Source organism: Erinaceus europaeus, chromosome 14 (assembly GCF_950295315.1).
Source record: "Erinaceus europaeus chromosome 14, mEriEur2.1, whole genome shotgun sequence".
NCBI lineage: Eukaryota > Metazoa > Chordata > Mammalia > Eulipotyphla > Erinaceidae > Erinaceus > Erinaceus europaeus.
The window spans coordinates 66,573,640-66,595,928 of record NC_080175.1 but is presented as its reverse complement, the minus strand read 5'-3'; the positions used below and the strand labels follow the sequence as shown (position 1 = coordinate 66,595,928).

The window sequence follows — 22,289 nt, the reverse complement described above, 5'->3', positions numbered from 1 at the left end:
GGAAAAGCAACACGCACAAGATCCAAATCAGCCCGCAGGGCCCCGGGTTCAAGCTCTCGACCCCCAGTAGTCGCTCCTGCTTCAGTCTCTGCCTTGAGCAACACCCGGGGCGTCCCGGGGAGGAGGGTCCAGCCCAGCCAGCAGCTCCGACAACCCCCGCCCCACTCGCCCCTAGTCTACCCCCGCCGCACGTGACCAGCCGGCCACCACCTCCAACCGGAAGTACTCCCGCCGCAGCACGTGGGGCGCCTAGTGCGCGTTTGACGTGACTAGGCGGGGTCTCTGGGGCCTCGGCCAATAGTGGGAGAAGAGGGCGGAGCCTGTGTTCGCCGCGGCCTATCCAGAGAGCGCGGCTGGGCTGGGGGCGGGGAGCATGGCGGCCCCCTCTTCTCTGCATTGAGAGCCCAGCGAGGACCCGCGGCCTCCTCCCCGGAGGTGAGGGCGGGCCGCGCGAGGCGCAGGCCGGGGACGGCGGCGGGGCTTCTAGCCGGGGTGCAGGCGGAAAGCGGCGCAGCGAGCCGGCCCAGCCGGCTACAGGGCGCCCTGGGCCCCCGCACCCGCTTACTCTCTTCCCTCCCCGCAGCCCCCGCCATGGCGGACGAGGTGGACTTCGCCAGCGGGGACGCGGGGGCCTCCAGCACCTACCCCATGCAGTGCTCGGCCCTGCGCAAGAACGGCTTCGTGGTGCTCAAAGGCCGGCCCTGCAAGATCGTGGAGATGTCCACGTCCAAGACGGGCAAGCACGGCCACGCCAAGGTGCCGCCCGCCTCCGGGGTGCGGGGGGGTCCCCGCGGTCTCCCCACTCGGGGCGTCAGGGCACAGCCCCCGGCTCCGCACCCGCCGATCAGCTTCCATCCTGGAAGCTCGCGGGTTCCCCTCGGGCCTGTGTATCTGAGAGTCGAAACTTTCCCGGTGTCCCGGCTGTGACATCCTTCCGGGGATCCAGAAAACGGTGTGGGGGAGGCAGCACAGAGGCTCTGCAAAGGCTCTGCCCAGCACCACCATCAGCCAGAGCGAGCAGGGCTCGTGGGAAAACTAATAATAACTAATAGTAATAATAATGATAATGATACTGGTGCAGGGGAGACGGCATAACAGTTCTGCGAAAAGGCTTTCCTTGCCGGAGGCCCAGAGGTCCTAGGTTCAGTCCCCAGCACCGCCATCAGCCAGAGCTGAGCAGGGCTCTGGTGTGTGTGTGATATTAAAATAAGTTCTTAAGAAGAAAGTGCACTTGTGTGACAACTGTAAAATAATTTCTTAACGCAATAAAGTGATTTTTAAAAAAAAACGTTGGGGTGGGAGTCGGGCAGTAGTGCAGCGGGTTAAGCGCAAGGATCCTGGTTCGAGCCCCCGGCTCCCCATCTGCAGGGGAGTCGCTTCATAAGTGGTGAAGCAGGTCTGCAGGTGTCTCTTTCTCTCCCCTTCTCTGTCTTCCTTTCCTCTCCATTTCTCTCCGTCCTATACAACAACAGCAACGACATCAATAACAATAATAATTACAACAATAGAACAAGGGCAACAAAAGGGAATACATAAATAAATATTTAAAAAATTTTAAAAATGTTGGGTTGACCTGGGCAGCTAGTATAATGATTCTGCAAAAGATTCTCCTGCTTGAGACACTGAGGTCCCCCCCACTTTCAATCCCCAGCACCACCATCAGCCAGAGCTGAGCAGGGCTGTGGTTAAAAAAAGAAAGAAAGAAAAGAAAAGAAAGGAACCTGAATACACTCTTGCAATTGAAGGATTGAACTGCATAGGAGCATGGGGTTTTTTTGCATACTGGGGGTCCTGTGTAGTTGGTCACTATTTCTCTGTCCAGAGACCATCACATTTGTGGAAAGGGTTAAATCCGATGACCTTGGGAGGAGAAAGGCTGTCAGGATCAGCATCTGTATTGTGCTCTCCTGTATGCAATGAGTGATACACTTGGCAGAGATTAAACAGGCCTCCTGTTCTCCTTCCCGCTCAGGTTCACCTTGTTGGAATTGATATTTTCACGGGTAAAAAGTATGAAGATATCTGCCCTTCTACTCACAACATGGATGTTCCTAATATTAAGAGGAATGATTATCAAGTAAGTACAGATTTCTGTTAGAATGGTGGTGGTTTCTAAAAGTGCAATTACTTTGTGCTCTCAGTTATAATTTAACAAAACCCAGGAGCACTTTTGTAGCTGTTTTTTAACTACTTGCCTTGGAAATTGGAGAAATAATAGTCTTTAAACTCCTAGATTCAATCTAGGGTTATTACTGCTATATTGCTATCTAAAAAAATATTTCTTACATGTTTGAGAAGTTGTATACTTACTGGGCCATTTTCTTCTTGGATCAGATGTTTCTTAGGCTGAATGTTTTGACTGAATAGGCCCAGTATTTCATGTAATTATCATCTGTGGTGAAATGTTTCAAATACAGATGCCTACCAGTAAACCTCAGACACTTTGAGTTCATGAACCAGCAGCCCACTGTGTGTGTCAGACAGGGTATTCTTAATTGGCAATATGTAGAGAGTTAAGAAGGATGAACTGCCTGGTCACTGATGATAGTGAAACTGCACAAACTGTGTGTTTATTTATATTCAGCGACAGTGCTGTGACCTTTGTTAAACCATGGGTATAAGCTTTTAAGTTTTAGTTCCCCAAGTAAACATTTGGGTAAGTCATGCTTAATGACAGTAATTTGTTTGGAGTATTGAAAATAACCAAGCCATGGCCCTCACTGGATGTAGGAGTTCAGATTAATGGCAGCTAAAGTCTTGTTTGAAAGTTTTCATTTTCTATATATAGCTTACTGCATACAGAACTTTGTTCATTTCACACACTGAAAAATATAGCAGTGACATTTAGATTTGTTTTGCCCAGTCTAAACTAATGTTTATGTTCCTTTTATTATACTGTGTAATTCCTAAAGAATGATACGAATGCAATGATTTCCTTTTACTTTGCCCACATGTAAATGTATTTTGGCATAGTTTTTTTTTTTTTTTTTTTACCTTGCTAACAGTTTTACGTTCCCTCTGTTCATAGATGTTTCCTAGGATGTTGTAGAAATCTGCATTGTGTTTGTGTAACAGTAGCAAGTGGTTTGCTTAGTCAGGCAAGTGTGTATTTGGATCAGGGCCTGCCATTTTCTGGCTGAATGGCCTAGACAAACCATATAGCCTCTGTGAGCCTCAGTTCTCATCTATGAAGGAGGGATGTTATGATGATCAAATGAGGAGACAGGTCTCACGATTGCTTCAGAAATAGATATGCACAAAAAGCAGTTATTTTTTCCACTCCCCCCTTTGCTGCTTAAAAATTCTATTTAATCATTCCATTTTTCTTGAAACTCCCAAAAGTAGATATCTGGGTACTCAGTAAACATTTGTTGCATGCAGACATGATTGTTCAGTGAAGTTAAGAGTAGTGCCCTGGGGAGTCGGTGGTAGCGCAGTGGGTCAAGTGCAGTTGGCACAAAGCTCAAGGACCGGCATAAGGATCCCGGTTCCAGCCCCCAGTTCCCCATCTGCAGGGGAATCACTTCACAAGCAGTGAAACAGGTCTGCAGGTGTATGTCTTTCTCTCTCACTCTCTGTCTTCCCCTCCTCTCTCCATTTCTCTTTGTCCAATTCAACAACGACATCAGACATAACTACAACAATAAAACAACAAGGGCAACAAAAGGGAATAAATAATAAATAAATATTAAAAAAAAAAAAAAGAATAGTGTTAAGGCTAAGCATAACATTCATTCTCTTTTACCAAAATTTGGATTTCTCATCTCTAAAACACAAATGCTTTGAATATTCAGATCTCTTAATCTACTCATTAGTATGTATTCAATATAGAATTTTTTGCCTGTGTTTCAGAAGTATGATGTCAGTGGTTTAGATAGTTGCTGCTGTGATCAAGGTAACTGATCACTGATTGAAGTTCAAGATGAAGGAGAAGTTTGATTTTCATGTTCTCTTGCTATGTGACAGGGTCAAGGCTAGGGGGAGAGGGATGAGTTGAGGCCTCAGCCTGAGTCCAAAATTTTATGCCAGTAACAGTGCCAAGCCATGCAGGGTCATAGGACAAAAGGAAAAACCAATTATTCTGATAATATCTTTTAAACTTGTTTCTATTTTATCATGGAATTTTTGCTTTCTAAGTTTTTAATAATGCATCAAAATGTCTGTCTGGTGTCTGGGGGTTTCTTTGACTCCTGGTTCCAGCCATTAGTGTGCAGTCTGTCTTGCAGAGTGGTGAGAGAATGGCTCAGGCCAAGTGCCCAGGGCCCTGCTGTGCTATCTGCATACTGTGTGGCCTTAGATGAGGGATTACTTCACTCCTTGCCTTCTTTTATTTGCAGAGTGGGGGTAAGGACAGTAAATGCCTGGTGGGGTCACTGTGAGGTTTAGTTAGTTAACACTTAGCATGCTGCCCTGTAGTGTCAGTCTCAGTCATCACATCCTTTAATTATCAAGTCACCACATAAACAAATTAATCGAATTCCTGCTTTTCTCATCATTTGACTACATGCACTCCTTTCTGTTTGCTGACTTCCCTATTTCCAGTGCTGGTTGCTAACCAGCTAAAATGAAATGTATATACCTGCTCATTACATTAATTACAAATTAAATCCCTGGGTACCAGGAGACAGGATGGAGGTTATGAAACAGACTTCCATGCCTGAGGCTCTGAAGGCCCAGGTTCAGTCCTAGCACCACCGTAAGCCAGCACTGAGCAGGACCCTGGTAGAAAATAACAGTAAAATAATTGATGTTTATAATCTTGATTACATATATCTTAAATATGTTCAGAATAAAAAAATAGTCTTCAAACTTCTATTGTAAGGTGTGGACTGAGTTAGAATTGCAGAGTTTCATTGCTCCCCCCAGAGCTGTTATGGTTGCTGGGGCTCAGTGATGGTGGAAAGTATTAATACTTAGTGACACCATTGGGAAGCCACACATTCTTACTTGTTGAGATGCTAGTGCACTCTGGAATCATATTTATTTACAAAGGTTTGTGTTCCTGTGCACCGCACCACACACTAAATGACTTCTGCTTTTATTAAAGCTTTATTTATCATTTAAAGACCTTTTTTTTTTCAGAAGGAGAAATAATTACTGCAGGACAGTTTACAGTACATGCATTGTAATTCTTGGAGAATAAGTAAATTGTGCATATCAATATAATAATATTTAAAAAAGCTTCTTCCAGTGCCTTTTTCAATATTGAGATGTGTGTTTAATTTTATTGTTGAAACTTAAAACAACAAAAGAAAATGACATTATCAATTCTTTGAGCACAAAGTCTTTATAATTTTTACCTGTCCTATGCATTCTTTGTTTTTCTGATAAAATCAGTCTTTCTTTGGAAATAGAAAACCTCTAAGCCAGCAGTTCTCAGTACTGCAGGGATAAGCAGGAAATATTTTGCTATTGTACAGTTTTCCCCTGCTTTCAAAAAGTAGAATATGATTGATTGGTATGATCTGATAGGTTATTTTTGGGTCTGGGGATGCTTTTAAAAATTCCATATAAATCAATGATAATAGCATTCCCAGCTCCACCCCCCCCAAGTGGCTTATCAAATGATAACAGGCACCTTTACTTTCAGGTGACAAGGGAACATGTCATCAGGAGCAATAGTGAGACAGCCCCTGCTTTGGTGCCTAGAGCTGTGTTCTATCTGTGGGAATAGAGTCACATACAGGGCATACTGTGGCCTGTACCTCAGCCCCAGCCCCTGGGTAGGCCTCTAGCCAGTGGGAAAGATGCACAGTCCGGGACAGCGTGCCAGCAACGATTAGTACACATACCAAGGAGCTCTCCGATCATGGCTCCATTCTTTAGGGGTATGTGTTTGTTTTCTATCAAGTGAGTTTTTTAAGCCAGTGTCATGCAAAATATGGAGATAAGGTATTCTGTGGGGCTGAGTGGTACCGCATCCAGGAGAGCATGCATGTTACAGTGCACAAGGACCCGGGTTCAAGCCCTAGGTCCCCAGATGCACACTTCATGAGCAGTGGAACAGAGCTGCCTGTATGTCACTCTCTCTCTGACTTTCCCTTCCCTCTCAAGTTCTATCTCTATCCAAAATAAATGAAATAAAGAATATTTAAAAAGAAAGGAAGTGTTCTGTCAATCCCCGGATGAGGCTTACAGGCTTTGCAGTCAAGAAAGCAGATTCACCTGTGAAGTGAGAGTCTGTTGCAGTGAGCACTGCCTGTGCCTCTCTGGGGGACGGGGGCGGGGGCGGGAAGGGAGTCCACAGGCACCAGCTGGCTGCTCTTCCCCTGGAGAGAGGTGCCCTGTGAGGAAGGACATGTTGGTTGCAGTTGTGCTGTCCTGAGTAACGGCTGCCTGTCCTCAGATCAACCTAGGTGAGACAGAGCCTGTGTTTGTTGTGCCCTTGACCAGCCCTGTCACTTTATTCTAGAACCAGTGGACCCAGGACTGGGGAGACTTCACAGAGAGCTAAGTGACATTCACAGGTACACTGGTCAGGTCCACCTAGTCTGTGTCTCCTGTGTAGCAGGTCCCTTTGGAAAAGGCTCATCTGGACACGGTTTTTAACTTATTGCTGAGGCTCTTCCATATACCTCTTCCCAGGCCCCACTGTCAGCAGTGTTCCTTTCTTACTCATTGAACATCTCTGACTTTCCCTCCAGATGCTTCACCATCACCTGTGATCAGCTTTGATATTCATCACTGCCTTGATATCACAATGCTGGTTCTCTCTTGCCAAGTCTAGCAGATGAAGTTCTTCTCGTCCCCACTGTCTTTCAGAGCCATCTCTGAGCACACAATATATATGACAATCTAGAACCATTCTTTTTTTTTCCTGGAAAAAAAAAAGTCATAGGAAACTCCCCCTAAAGCCCTAGATGTGCATTGAGAGAAATTGTGGCAGAAGGTGCTTTTCAAGCCTGAGCTACTTCTCGGATAGCTTGTTTGTGCCCTCAAGGGCCTTCTCAAGGTGATCATACTTAACGCTGCCTCCACTTGCTGATGGTGTGCTTGGTGGGTCAGATTCCAGTACATTCTATTTATCAGCTACACTACTGGGAAGATTTCTTTCTTTTCTTTTCTTTTTTTTTGCATTTTATATTACATATTTTTGTAAATTTAACCTTTTTAAAAAAAATTTATTTATAAAATAGAAACACTGACAAGACCATAGGATAAGAGGGGTACAGTTCCTACCACCAGAGCTCCGTATCCCATCCCCCCCCCCATAGCTTTCCTATTCTTTATCCCTATGGGAGGATGGACCCAGGGTCATGGGGTGCAGAAGGTAGAAGGTCTGGCTTCTGTAATTGCTTCTCCACTGAACATGTGCTGGAAATATTTCTAAGACTTATTAATTGAGAACATCTTGCTCAAAAATACCCCATTTGTAGTTTTTAACATAGCTATATTGCATGGTGTACATGAATGTTACTACTATGAAGAAGCCTAGCCATTTAAGAAAGTAGAAGTTTGAGGATGAAGGATACACAGGAAAAAGTGAACTTACAATTCTCTATGTTTTTTAAAAATTTTTAAATTCTATTTTCCCTTTTGTTGTCCTTTTTTTATTGTTGTTGTAGTTACTGTTGTTGTTGTTATTGATGTCATTGTTGGATAGAACAGAGAGAAATGGAGAGAGGAGGGGAAGAGAGAGGGGGAGAGAAAGACAGACACCTGCAGACCTGCTTCACCGCTTATGAAATGACTCTCTTGCAAGTGGGGAGCTGGGGGGCTCGAACCGGAATCCTTCCACTCGTCCTTGTGCTTTGCACCATGTGCGTTTAACCCACTGCACTACCGCCCAACTCCCCCCCCAGTCTCTATATTTTATACTGTTGTATATTTAGCATTTTTTAAGCACCAAGAATGTATTAATGTACTTACTTTTCACTTACATAAATTAGTGCAGATTGCAATTTTCTATGTAAATATTCCAAAGGAATGAATAGAATTTCATCACTGCAAATGATATTTTTTAATTATGATATAATTTCTTTTAATAGTTGATATGCATTCAGGATGGTTACCTTTCCCTGCTGACAGAAACTGGTGAGGTTCGTGAAGATCTTAAGCTGCCAGAAGGTGAACTGGGCAAAGAAATAGAAGGGAAATACAATGCAGGTGAAGATGTCCAGGTAAAGAGCTATGGGAAAGGTTGTTTCTTTAAACCATTCTTAAAAGAACTTTTAGTTTACATAAAATCTTATGTATGAAATGTAGCTTTTAAATACTGAAATGTTGAAGATGGTCTGTAAAGTTTTTCCTTTCATCACACCATAGAGACCTATTACCAAAAAAAAAAGAGGTACCAAGTTCAATTTTTTTTTTTTTTTTTTGCTACATACAGACTGCCAACTCCAACTTTTGGAGAGCATCATTGGATGAGAGGAGAGACTGGAAATTGCTGAGAGAGTAGAGGAGATTTACTGTATTTCATTGTAACTTTGAAAGAGTAATATCCAATAAGTGTGGAAATGCCGGGCTAGCGTGGAGGTGCCTCTCCCTGGTGTGTACTCTCTGGGTTGGAGAGAACGTGACTGGAGCCAGCCTGGGCTGCTGCTACTCAGCAACGCGAGTGAGATGACTCAGTAACCAAACACGTGGCGCGAGGCAGTGCAATATATTTATTGATCAGAGACCCCAGGCTTTTTAAAGGGCAGACCCAGAAGTGGCAAGTCGGAAACAGAAATGGCTAGGAAAGGGGTGGAGAAAGGCAAAAGGGGACTGGGAAGGTAGAAACTTCCTTAGCAACTATTGCTAGAGTTTTAAATGGTAGGATTAATATTACCCTATAGGCAGGGAGGATCTCTAGGGTAGAAAGAAGATAGATCAAAGGAATGGAATGGGTGGGGATCTTTCAGGCAAAACAACGATTATGTAGATAGGCCATATTATCAGGAATGCAGGGTGCTTTGTGAGGCTCCTCACAATTTCCCGATATGGAAACATTTATAGCTCTTATTTTTCCCTCTTCTCTGGAAGTTGTCTTACAGTTCAGAGGTTGGAAAATGCCATATTAGAAAGTGGTGAGTAGGGAGTCAGGCAGTGGCGCAATGGGATAAGCACACGTGGTACAAAGCGCAAGGACCGGCATAAGGATCCCGGTTCAAGCCCCCGGCTCCCCACCTTCAGGAGAGTCACTTCACAGGCAGTGAAGCAGGTCTGCAGGTGTCTATCTTTCTCTCACCCTTTCTGTCTTGCCCTCCTCTCCCCATTTTCTCTCTGTCCTATCCAACAACAACGACGTCAGTAAACAGTAACAACAACAACAACAATAGTAACAACAACAACAATGGAAAACAACAGGGGCAACCAAAGGGAAAATAAATATTAAAAAAATTAAAAAAAAAAAAAGAAAGTGGTGAGTAGGGCCTGAGCAGTGGTTCACCTGGTTGAGTGCATCTGTTACCATGTGCAAAGACCTGAGTTTGAGCTCCTGCTCCCTACCTGCAGAGGGGCAGCAGATGCTTATCTCACTTGTCCTCTCAATTTCTGTCCTGTCTAATAAAAAATAGAAAAAAAAAGGAAAATGTGGCCGTTGGGAATGGTAGATTCGTAGTTCTGGCACTAAGCCCCAGTAATAATCCTGGTGGCAATAAAAAAAATAATAAAATAAATTTAAGGGGACTGGGTGGTGGTGCACCTGGTTAAGTACACATGCTACAATGCACAAGGACCTGAGTTCTAGCCCCCAGCCCCCCACCTGCAGGGGGAAAGCTTCACAAGCAGTGAAGAAGTGTTGCAGATGTCTCCCTCTCAATTTCTGGCTGTCTCTATCCAATAAATAATAAAAATTTTAAAAATAAAATAAATTTAAGAAGAGAAAGCAGTGAATGGGCTGGGGAGACGGTATAATGGTTATTATGCAAAAGGTTCTCTTGCCTGAGGCTCCAATGTCCCAGGTTCAGTCCCCAGAACCACCATAAGCCAAAGCTGAGCAGGATTCTGGTGTGTGGTAAGTATGTATTTCTCTCTGTATCTCTCGTTCAAATATATATATAAATACTTAAAAGGTGGTGAAGGTACTTGGTCTTGGAATAACTTTGTCTAAAGTTTGTCAGTGTAGACATAATCTTTCCGAATATTCAGCTGTAGGTTTTGCTCTCTGAATGATATATGTATATATATTTTTTGCCTCTTTTCCCTTCTAGGTGTCTGTCATGTGTGCAATGAGTGAAGAATATGCTGTCGCCATAAAGCCCTGCAAATAACCAGGGACACCAGTGTGAGTGAGCTCTTTTCGTCTGCATCAAACGCAGACCTGCAGTTTGATTCTACGTTGGCACCAAAGCTATAGCCTTCATAAGCAACCTCATTTCTTTTTTAATTGATTTTGAAATTGTGCTGACTTCATTTTGCAGACAATTGGTAATTTAAAAAACAATCAAGATAAAGTACTGTTTTTGTTTTATAAATGTCTTTCCAATGACATTCCCGTGGTTTTCAGTATATGATTCCAAAAAACAAGTAGGATAGCTTTAGTAAGTGTGATTTTTTTTTTCCTTAACAGATCATTCCTGAATTTTAGCTAGATAGTAAACCAGGGTTTTATATCATACAATGTAGCATTCAGTGGCCTTGAAATGCCACATTTAAGTTGACCTGCTCTACACTAATTTCAGACCTCATGCCATAGAATTAGAAAATTATTGATTAGAATGGTCACAGTTTCAGCCTGCAAGTACAAATCTTTTCAACAGTCATGTTAAAAAATAGCTACCTTAATTGTGGTGTGCAACCACTTGGATTTTTTTTTTTCCCAAGTTAGTGGGCAGATGTTAGTATATATTTGAATTTTAGTACATGCTTACGGTTGACAGAGGCATTGAATTTAGGATGACAGCAAGTCAGAGTGTAAAATAACAAAGGCGTAGATGTTTGGCTAAAGCTATAGGTCTTTATTTGAGGCCTTTATAATCAACATACCAACAGTTTTTTTTTATTTGTATTTTTGTTTTTAGCAATGGCCACCTGGAGTTCTGTGTAATGCACTTTATCGGCAATGTTGAGTAAATATTGGTATTTATAGTATTTACATTTTTAACTAAATATTTTATATTATTTGTCAGAAACTGGACTTTTTTTTAAGATTTATTTATTTTCATGGGAGAGAGAGCAGTATTTAGCTCTGTTATATATGTAGTAAAAGGGATTCAGCCCAAGACCTCATACATGCAAGTCCTGTGTTGTACTGCTGGACTATCTCCCCAACCAAGTGCTCTTTTTCTTAAACCAATACACATTTCTTCTATAGTGGAAGGGAAGATTTTACTTCGTATGATCATTATTATTTATTTAAAAAAGTATATGCCTTTTTTTTCTGACTGATATAACTTACACTGGTGTGCAATACAACTAGGAAAGAATGTGTAAACTGATTTTTTTTTTTTTAAAGTATTTTCGGTGATACTGCAATATTTCTACTTAGTCTTATGAGTTAATATATGCTACCTTATTTTCAGAATTCTGGACATTCTCACATGGCTTGTGAAGGTTATTGACTCAGTAACAATCAAATTGAAACTTACAACAATGACATTGTTTGAATAACACCTTTGCTCTCTAAAACAGATAGACATCTCCCATCATGCCTTGACTTCTAGAAGGTCCTTATTCCTATCATGTAGAAGAAAATACATACAGTGCTATAACTGATCTAATTAGGACTGAAACTGTATTAGGAAGAAAAGATCCAAAAGGTTAAGTCCTTAAATGTGGGCACCTTTTTAAGGTTTTAATTAACCTCAAAAGCCTTTTTGGAGAAACGGCAGGATGCTTTAAGAGAAATGCAAGGAACTGCAAAAGCACGAGAAATAAAGGAGTTTTAATCATTTATACTATCACATTTAGCTTTTGAAAGGCTCAGTTATTTTCAGTCTTCTGTGTATGTCTCCACTACATACTGCTCTGGTTTTCACTAACCATTCACATCTGTCGTATTTGCTACTTACTGGTGGACACTGTTACTACATGAATTCTAGAAAATGATCAATCCTGCTGCTTACCAATAAATAATTCAGAGCCCAGTCATCCATACTGTTCTGGTTTGATATTAGTTAGTATATGCCTTTGTCCTAGTTTGTCACACTCACATAAACATATTTTCAATTACTAAGTAAGAATATATATAATGTATCCTCATATCTTGAATGACAAAAGCTATTTATGCATAAATATTTCATTCTATGTACTATAATGAAATGTAAATACTTGAAAGTGTAGGTTTTAAAAATGCAACACTTTTCTTTTTTTTTTTTTTTTTTTTTTTTTACCAGAGCCCTGTCAGCTCTGGTTTATAATGATGCAGGGGATTCAACCTGGGACTTCAGAGCCTCAAGCATGAAAGTCTCTTTGTATAACCTTTATGCTATCTACCCCGGCCAGGAATATTTATTTTCATGTATGTCAAAACACATTTCTGTAGAATAAAATGTTTCATTAGTAAAGATTTATAAATTACAATAAAAGGAAGCAGGGAAATACTTTTTAAATATAGAACAGAAGTGTCTTCATTCAGGAATGTTAAATGTTTGTTGTACTTTTTGCTAACAATTATTAAAGATCATAAGTTATATAGAATGTAGACTGTCATGTTAATAAGAGTATTACTGTGATAGGACATTTTGTCTGAAGGAGTTTCACCAACTTATATGCAATACTGTACTAGCAGGTGGAATACTCATTTCTTCCTAGGACATTTGTATTTCTGCTTGAAGGCTTTATTACACCTGCTACGATAGGCCAAAACTTTCTATTTTGACCTAACATTTTCATCATAAACATGTTTCTTTTGCCTCCCCTCCAAGGGCTGTCAGTCACTTGAAATCGTTGCTAACCAGGCTCTGGAGTCTAATTCCATTTATGGTACGAAATTCTGTGGGATGCTTGATCGTAATTACCAAAACTCTCCTACAGCCACAGTGTTTCTTTTGATAGCAGATGCTGCAATAAAATAGTTGGACTATAAAGTCTGGGGACACACTTTTTCTTGGCAGCATAATTTGAGTGTGTACATGCAAAGTTTCGTATATTTGTTCTTTTTACAAAGTCCTTCCAACTCTAAAAGTACTGTAGTCTGGTAGTGCCTCAAATGTTGGTAACTTTTTTTAAATTCACAACTTTTCCAGAATTTTTTCCCCCAAAGTCTCTCAATTAGGTTCTTTCTAGTTGAGCTGTAATTTGAATGCACTGTTCTCAGGGCTGAGATTCCATCATTGTAAACTCAGCTGCCTGAAAGTATACTGCAAGCTTTTCCTAAGTTATAATACAGTGAAGCAAACAAAAAAGAGTTCTTCATACCAACATTTAAACTGTATACTAAATACTGAAGAAAATGGAAATACTGATAACATCCCAGAACCTTAACACATTTTTTCACTGTAGACTCTGACAGTCTCATTTTAGGAACCTGTCTTTAATGATTCCTTTGGCATGAACCCCAAGGGTCACTTCAGAGAGAGGCATTGATGGGGTGGTTCTGAGACACAACTAGGGACAGCAAATCAAAATTCAGTGTTCTTCAGGTACATTAAGATGTTTACATACTGAATTCTAGAATATGAACAAGGAACACATCTGTTGTAAGATAGAGCTCCATTCTAAACTCGAAACTCAGAAACACTACTTCATATTGAACTAACGGCAAATTCAGATTTTCTGACCATTTCGACATATTTCACAGTTCTCAAGCCTTTTGTCAACTAGTGTCAGACAAGTCGTAGGCAACAGGCTTAAAAAAATTGTAGGAAATTGGGGTCCAGGTGGTGGTGCACCTTGTTGAGTGCACGTTACAGTGCGTAAGGACACGGGTTCAAGCCCCCAGTCCCCACCTGCTGAGGGAAGCGTCACAAGTGGTGAAGCAGAGCTGCAGGTGTATCTCTGTCTCTCCCCCTTCCTCTCAATTTCTGGCTGTCTCTACCCAATAAAGATAATAAAAACTATTTTTAAAATGTAGGAAATCTTAAAATTGAGCAAATTCAATCTAGTAACTTTAGGTTGTTCTCCCGCTTAGTTGGGTATATGGCATCATCGGCTGGTTTTAGCAGGGGACATTTGGATTCAGCTTATAGAATACAGATGTTCTGTTGGAATATGGCTTAGATATAAAAGCTTTTTCTCCCATCATACTAGCACCTGAATGTTGATTTAACCATGTGAGGTCAAGTGCCTGAAACGTCCTGTACAACTAGAATGAGCAAGCTTTCCCTAAGTGAAGGACACACTTGTAGCAGTGCACCTGCTGGAAGCATACTTGTTGCCACACTGCACCACCCACCACTACTCGGTTCTCCTTAGGACAAGTTGAAACCTAGTTTCCAATCAAGAGAGAGGTTCTTTGGTTCATATGAGCTTCGCGAAACTATTCTTGGTATACGTAGCCATAAGTTTATCTTACTTTGCACTTTGTATAATCTCTGGACACTATATTCAGTGATGACTGCAGCTTATCATAAGTCATAATTATGCTCTTTCTTGAGAGAAGTTTTGTACTGTGGGTAAAATCTAGTATAAATAAGCACAGTTGTGCTTGTCCAAAGTATAATGCAAATAACTAGTTCTGTACTAGTATAATAAAAACAAACTAGGTCTATACTGTTAAGTACATTTTTTACTCCAAGAAGGAATTAGTTGAAATGATACTAGCAATCTACTAGTAATGCATTTTATCTGTGTTAGATCTGAGAGCTCTGTCTTTAAACTGCAGAGACTGTTTTAGTGAAAACTTTAAAATTATAAACTATGTAATACAGGTATTAAAATTTTGTGCTTTACATTTCAGTAATGGGTAGAAATTTAAACATGTCTATACAGAACCAATTATTGGAAACCTTTAAAATGTAGATGGCAAATGTATGAATTAGTAGCTTTTTGTTAAACTGTTAACTTCATTATATTAAAGAAAAATAAAGTTAAATAGCTTGCATTATTTTATATATGCATGCACATACGTATTTCTAAAAAAAATTAAGCTAGAAAGTTGTGGGAATTAATATGCATATTACTGTTAAAGAAAATCTAACATTTTTTTTTGCGAGTGTATTTCTCCATCTTGGGTCCATGCTAGAGGTGCTCACCCCAGCTTTCTCACTGGCTATGCTGATGTCAAAGTTTTAGTTCCAGATTTAGGTATAATGATGGCTTTATTTTAAAAATATTTTAGTGTTTTTTGCTGTGTGTTGACAAGTCACACGGCTAAAAGTCCTGCAGGCACAAGAGCAAGAAGTCTTGCCATCTTCAGCATCTTCCTTCTCACTCCTCCTGAAGAAGAGCTAATGGCACCTGCTCCCCACGGCTGTCATGTCCTGTGTGCCATTCCATATCACCTCTCTTGCTCCCTGACCAGTGAGCTATTGCAAAGCCACCACACAGCTGACAGGAAGAAAAGGAAAAGTGTCGTCTTAAGTGTCTTCTGCATTCAACCCCACTCTATCTTGCCATGTGCAAGTACCAATAGCCTGGTTTCCGAGAAGCAAGCAATAGAGAGGAGAAGGCTTGATTATGCGTTGTATCAAGTGACCCTGATGCACTTTCTCTCCTTCCCCAAACTCATATTCTGTCCAAATAGGTGCTGCCCTGTGGAGTTGCCACATTTAGAATCTCTGTAAAGTGTGTTCCAGTGCGATATTAAACCATCTAGCCCCACAATATACATTGGATACAGTGTACTAAGTGTACAAAGTTCTGTCAAATCATTGCCCAGTTTCAGAGTTATTTCTGAATCGAGTTAAAATAACTTGGTCTCCTATTCTCAACTCTTGACAACATCTTCCCAGTTAGACCAAAAGAGAACATAAAATAATAGTTAAAATAGTGAAGGAGATAGAAATACAAAAGGGGCCAGGCGGTGACACGCCTAGTTAAGCAAGGGCCTGGGTGCAAGCTCCTGCAAGGGGAAAAGCACAGTGGTAAAGTAGGACTGCAGGCGTCCGCCTCTTCCCTCTCTATCTTCTCCCCTCTCCACTTCTCTGGTCTCTACCTATAATAAATAATATTTTAAAAAAGAAAAAAACATCAAAACAAGCCACTCGCTTGGTTACTGTAAATTATGGAAGAAAACTGAAAAACGTGACATCTAGAAGCAAAAGCAGTACACAAGGTCATACCACAGGTGGGTGAATAGGTCAGTATTGGGCAGTAGGTTAATATATTCTTGCAAGAAATATATTCTCTTAGGAGTTCTCAAAATTGTCATTGTTATTAGTAGGTCTAGTGGGGAAGTACTAGTTTTCCTATAATAGAAAAAGCTTTAGATAAAACATTCCCCCCCCAAATGGAGGTGGGTGAATATTTAACCAACTAGATCTATATCTCAGCATAGTATGCATAACCTGTGTTACACTTATGTGTTGGTGTTGACACACCTGCATGTATATGTGTGTGTGTAAAATTCCAGAAGCTTACCTTTTACTTACTGAAGAAATACTAAATGCACTGTCACTAAGGTCAAGAACTCTGCAAGAAGGACTGGGGAGACAGCATGATGGTTCTGCAAAAGGCTTCAAGCCCTTGAGGCTTCAAAGTCCCAGGTTCAATCCCCAGAGTCAAAATAAGCCAGAGCTGACCAGTGTGTTCTGTTAGCTCTGTGTGTTATCTTCCTCTCTGTCGTTAAAAATAAACTTTGGGGAATCGGGCGGTAGTGCAGCAGGTGGTTAAGAGCACATAGCGCAAGGACCGGCTAAGGATCCTGGTTCGAGCCCCCCAGCTCCCCATCTGCAGGGGAGTCGCTTCACAGGTGGTGACGCAGGTCAGCAGGTGTCTTTCTCTTCCCCTCTTTGTCTTCCCCTCCTCTCTCCATTTCTCTCTGTCCTATCTAACAACGACATCAATAATAACTACAATAAAACAAGGGTAACAAAAGGAAATAAATATATGTAAATAAATTTTAAAAAGTTATGCAAGAGGGAGTTGGGCGGTAGCGCAGCAAGTTAAGCGCACGTGGCACAAAGCACAAGGATCTGCATAAGGATCCCGGTTCTAGCCGCCCCCCCCCCCCACTGCCCACAGCTCCCCACCTGTAGGGGAGTCGCTTCACAGGTGGTGAAGCAGGTGTGCAGGCGTCTGTCTTTCTCTCCCCCTCTGTCTTCCCCTCCTCTCTCCATTTATCTGTCCTATCCAACAATGACGACAACAACAATAATAACTACAACAACAAAAACAAGGGCAACAAAAAATAAATATGCAAGAATATCCTCTGGCTTGATCGCAGTACTAGGCTCACCTATACAAAACAAAAACAAAAAGCACTGCAAAATGTTAAAGGCATGCCATTTTTCCTTATCTGTCATTCATTGACATCTGTCCCAAATGTGAAAGCTGTTTTTTCTTGCCGTTAATACTGTCACCACCCGCCTCCACCCGTGTGTACTGGAGTTGGGGATCAATCTGCAAGTTCTACCTGGAAGGCATTCTGGATGATTCTGAGAATCCTGAGGTCCGAAGCCGGGACAATAATGAAATGACTACCAACCTGGGAATAGATATGCTTTTTTTTTTCTTTTTTCTTTTTTGTCTCCAGGGTTATCGCTGGGACTCCGTTCCTGCAATACAAATCCACTGCTCCTGAAGGCCATTTTCTCCATTTGTTGTTATTACTATTGCTGTTTTTAGGACAGAGAGAAATCGACAGAGATGGGGGAGACCAAGAGGCGAGAAAGATAAGACACCTGCAGACCTGCTTCACCACTTACAAAGCGACCCCCCCCCCCCTTGCAGGTGGGGAGCCAAGGGCTCGAGCCAGCATTAGGCAATTTTTTTCTATACAAACTTTCCTCCCCAGGAACTGGTTTTATTTTGCTTCTCCCGAAATACTGACGTCACTCAAAGGTCGTTGGGAAATCCAGACTCTAAATCACAGATACAGGGCAGTGAGATAATTCGAGAGGTTAGTGCGCTGCTGTGTCATGTGCGTCCTCCGGGTTCAAGTCCAGCCCCCACCACCTTGGAAGGAGCTTCAGTACTGTGGTCTCTGTCACTCTATCAAAATTTAAAAAATAGTAATACAAAATAAACTTTTCCGCTGGAGCACTAGAATTGCTGTAGAAAAGAGTAAGCTGATTAAAAAGAAGCTCTAAGCGCCCATAAGGCCATCACGAAGCTGCAGAGGCCCCTAGGCTCAGTCGCTAGGACTCCGCAGCACCGCCCAGGCCCCGCTCCCGGGACCGCCCCCTTCCCGCCCCGCCCTCGGTTGCCGTGGTAACTGACCTAAACACTCCCTCTACGTTCTTTTTCGAGCGGCGCCACTCTGACGTTCGCGTCGCGCTTACGTTCTGAGCGTGTGACGCAGCACGCCCAATATAAGCGCGACGCGCGGCCGCTACTTCCTCTCTGGTCGCCGTGGTGTGTTGTCAGGATGGCGCCGGTAAGAATGTGTTTTAGCGTCAGTGTTGTAGGCCCGGAAAGGGCGGCTTCCGCCTCTGGCAGCCAGGGACGGCCGAGTGGGAATGAAGGAAAGGTGGACGTGGGTAGGAACGGTCTCGGGTCGCAGCCGCGGCGTGCGGGCGTGCTTTCCGGTTAAGGGGGGGGGTGACAATGTCAGGCTCCGTTCGGGGAGCCCTGAGCTCTGGTACCGGTCCCGCTGGACGGGAGTGGAGTGGTGAGGCCCGTGGTGCCCCGGCTACGCGGCGTCACCCCCGCTTCCGGTCCCCCCCCACCTCGCCTGAGCTGCGCGCTACACCTGCGTCGTGGCGAGATTTCCGGTCTACAGGTTAAGGGTTTAGAAAATCCTAACACAGCCCCAACTCCCCCATCCCACCCCCAGAAATGCAGAGTGGAGTCTAGACAGACATGGCTGGGGGAATGTCCTGGCAGATGATGGACCCGGGGGTTACCTGTTAGGCATCTACATGAATAATTAGGTAGTCGGCGAGCTTATTTCTTTTTATAACAAGTTAAATGTGCTGATGCTCTATATCATTGCTTTGACACCACCTTTTTAATTTCTCTACTTTTATTTTCCCTTTTGTTGCCCTTGTTGTCTTTTTATTGTTGTTACTGATGTCATCATTGTTGGATAGGACCGAGAGAAATGTAGAGAAGACAGAAAGGGGGAGAGAAAAACAGACGGCTGCAGACCTGCTTCACCGCCTGTGAAGCACTGGGATCCTTATGCCGGAACTTGCGCTTTGCGCCTCGTGCGCTTAACCTGCTGCGCTAACGCCCAACTCCCGACACGGTCTTTTAATGATTTTTTTTTTTTTTTTTGTAGCAGAAAGACAAGAAGCCTAAGAAGGCGACGTGGAAATTTAATTTGGATCTCACTCACCCAGTGGAAGATGGCATTTTTGACTCTGGGAATTTTGTAAGTATCCACAGCTTCATATCACTATAGTCGTTAATAATTGAGTTTTCAGTATTTAATGTTAACCTAAGCTATATTCCTAGGGTACCTTCCCTAGTGAACATCTAGGGTTTTCTTCCCTAGTTTTGCATCTTTTCTTTCTTAAAATAGGAACAGTTTCTACGGGAGAAGGTTAAAGTCAACGGGAAAACTGGAAATCTTGGCAATGTCGTTCACATTGAACGCTTCAAGAACAAAATCACAGTTGTTTCTGAGAAACAGTTCTCGAAGAGGTGGGTGTGCTTGCTTCCTATTCCTTTAAAAATTGTAGGATACGTAATAGGTATTCTACTTAGAAGTTAGGCTAAGCTGGTGACATCTTTCAAAAATACTTTGAACTTATTAACTGAAGTTCTATATGAACAGAAAATATGCAGTAAGGGTTGGGCTGTTATTAGTATAATTGACTGGGAAAGAGCCAGTCCAGTGAGTCACAGCCTCTAGTCCAGAGTGTATGTCAACCAGCCGTGCAGCACACTTTGGTACCTGCCCAGTGTTTAACATGGGGTAAATGTCCCCTTTGACAGCTATAAGTTCTTCTGGCAGTTTTAGTTGGTTACCAAGCGAAGCACTTGTAATAACCACCTTAAAGGTTTGGGAGTGTTTGCTAGCCAGCAGAGGAAGATTATTGGCTTCACCTGATACAGGTGATCTGACAGCAGGGCTTAGTGAGAACTGTAGGTGTCAAGTGATGGGGTGGACTAAGCAGTGCATATCAGACGTCCTTCTGGTTTCCTAAGGTTTGGGGTGATGTTCTTAGCATTAGCAAATGACTGAGGAGTGATAGGAGGGGCTGGATTGTGGCACTCTCGGGTAAGCTCATATACCACCTTGCACAGGGACCTGGGTTCAAGTCCTATCTCCCCATAGTTTCTGTCCAAACAAAAATAGAAAAAACAGATAAAGAGGAAAGGCTGGGGTGGTGCCCAAAGCTTTTGTAAGAATTGAGCTGAGCCATAGGCTTGGGGAGATACCTAGTGCTTATGCAGAGATTCTCATGCCTGTGACTCTAAAGCGCCAGATTCAGCCACCAGTACAAGCCAGAGCATAGCAGGGCTTTGATATTAAAGAAAAAAACTTACTGGGGATTGTATTGTTATGTGCAAAACTGAAATGTTATGTAAGTACAAACTGGTGTATTTGCTGCCAGCTATAAAGCATTAATCCCTCAGTAAAGAAATTTAAAAAGAGAAAACCATAAACTTCCGACAATTTGAGGTTAAGATTGGCGATAACTGTTAACATGGATATATTTAGCTTTGTACCAGTAAGTATTAACGAAATGTTTTTATTTCAAAGGTATTTGAAATATCTTACCAAAAAATACCTTAAGAAGAATAATCTTCGTGATTGGCTTCGTGTAGTTGCATCTGACAAGGAGACTTACGAACTCCGTTACTTCCAAATCAGTCAGGATGACGATGGATCTGAATCCGAGGACTAGGTTACTGAAATTATAATAATTTATTAGTAAATAAAAATATAATTTGTTCAGCTTTAGTGTATTTATTTTCTCAGGACCACCTTTGGTTCTTCTCACTGATCATTATAAAAATTCTCATGTACTGATTAAAGTACAAAATGTGTCGGTTACATTAGGCGCTTCCCCCAACTAGAGTAACATTGAAGGATGATTTGACAGGAGACTACAAGAGAGGGGGTAATTGAGGTGATAAAGCCTCACTATTTTGGGGTGTTTCATATAAGTGAGCTTCCTTAACTTTCATATGTTAGGCAGTTTTTGTTTTTGCCTCTAGTTGCTGGAGCTTGGTGCCAGCACTGAATCCATTGCTTCTCACAGCCTTTTTTATTTTTTTAAATGATAGTGTGCAGAAAAATACATCTGCCGAACAGCTCTAGTGATACAGCTTCATGTGTAGCAGATCCAGAGTCTGAGACTTAAGACAAAGGATTAGGTGGATTGGCTACATTCCACACCCATTTTGAGCTGCCAAGATACAAGTGCATACAATTTGGTTAGTGAAAAGATTCAAACCCGGTTGATGACATTTCTAGTCTCCTAAATTTGCTGAAATGCAGGAACAGCAGACTGTCCATGGAACTGGGGGACATTTCAATAGGACAGGAATTAAAGAGTGGAGAGAGAAAGATTTATGTGAAATATTCTCCCTGCAGGTGGGGAACAGGCTTGGCAGTTTTTCTTTTCAATACACTGCTGCTTCACAAGCCAACAGTTGGGTACAGTTGTGTTAGCTTAGTCCCTTCCCCTCATAGTTCCTACACCTGCAGTGCCTATTCTCAACACATATAGTGGAGCAGAGCTGCTCTGACATGGGGCCAAGTACAAAAAGCAAGGGGTTTGTTAGGGAGGGGACAGAATGACAGGCAGGACTTTGGCATAGAACACATCTAGTACCCAGAGGAGGCTGTGGCAATGTCCTCTGCGTGGTTGGTTGGAGACAGGTAAATGGGTAGTTAGTGTTCAAGCCCCAGGTTCCCCACCTGCAGGAGGGATGCTTCATGAATTGTGAAGCAGTGCTGCAAGTGTCTCCATTCTCAAGTTTCTTCTGTCCTAACAAATAAATAAACCTCAGAAAATTGAGAAGAGCAGTGCTTTCAATCACAGTGCCATGCAAATGGAATATAATAACTGCTCGATTAACCTACGAGCAAATCTCTGCAGACATCTGTAGCATGTTTTGCACTGCAAAATCACAATTCCAGGAGGCCAGGAGGTGGTGTACCTGGTTGAGTGCATATGTTACCTACTGTACAAGGATCTGAGTTCAAGGCCCCGGTCCCCACTTGGAGAGATGTGTCACAAGTGGTAAAGAAGTACTGCAACTGGGTCTTTGCCTATCAACCCTTCTCAATTTCTCTTTCCTATCAAATACACACATGCACGTGTGTGTGTATTAAATTACAGAAGTCTAAGGAAGCCAGATCGACTTCAGTACTCAGGAGAGAATGAACAACAGGATTCCAGCTCCATGGTGTCAATGCTTTG

General features: G+C 42.3%; 2 protein-coding genes across 5 annotated transcripts; both read left to right on the top strand.

Annotated features, from left to right (window-relative positions):
- Window positions 1-320: 320 nt before the first annotated feature.
- On the top strand, window positions 321-15,650 carry EIF5A2 (eukaryotic translation initiation factor 5A2). 4 transcript variants are annotated; one of them, XM_016186017.2, is made up of 5 exons: window positions 321-435; window positions 584-756; window positions 1,973-2,077; window positions 7,989-8,120; window positions 10,137-14,916. In XM_016186017.2, exons 2-5 carry the CDS (start codon window positions 592-594, stop codon window positions 10,194-10,196), a joined length of 462 nt encoding a protein of 153 aa, XP_016041503.1. In that variant the 5' UTR covers window positions 321-435; window positions 584-591; the 3' UTR covers window positions 10,197-14,916. The 4 variants fall into 4 exon arrangements, with proteins under 4 accessions (XP_016041503.1, XP_060027937.1, XP_060027936.1 ...); XM_060171954.1 differs by lacking the exon at window positions 321-435 and adding an exon at window positions 15,185-15,650 and having other exon boundaries at window positions 442-756; window positions 10,137-10,210; XM_060171953.1 differs by lacking the exon at window positions 321-435 and having other exon boundaries at window positions 442-756; window positions 10,137-10,210; window positions 11,448-14,916.
- A 2,630-nt stretch (window positions 15,651-18,280) lies between these two features.
- RPL22L1 (ribosomal protein L22 like 1) lies at window positions 18,281-20,815 on the top strand. Its single transcript, XM_007517876.3, has 4 exons — window positions 18,281-18,343; window positions 19,190-19,282; window positions 19,433-19,554; window positions 20,621-20,815. Exons 1-4 carry the CDS (start codon window positions 18,335-18,337, stop codon window positions 20,763-20,765), a joined length of 369 nt encoding a protein of 122 aa, XP_007517938.1. The 5' UTR covers window positions 18,281-18,334; the 3' UTR covers window positions 20,766-20,815.
- The last annotated feature ends 1,474 nt before the right edge of the window (window positions 20,816-22,289 follow it).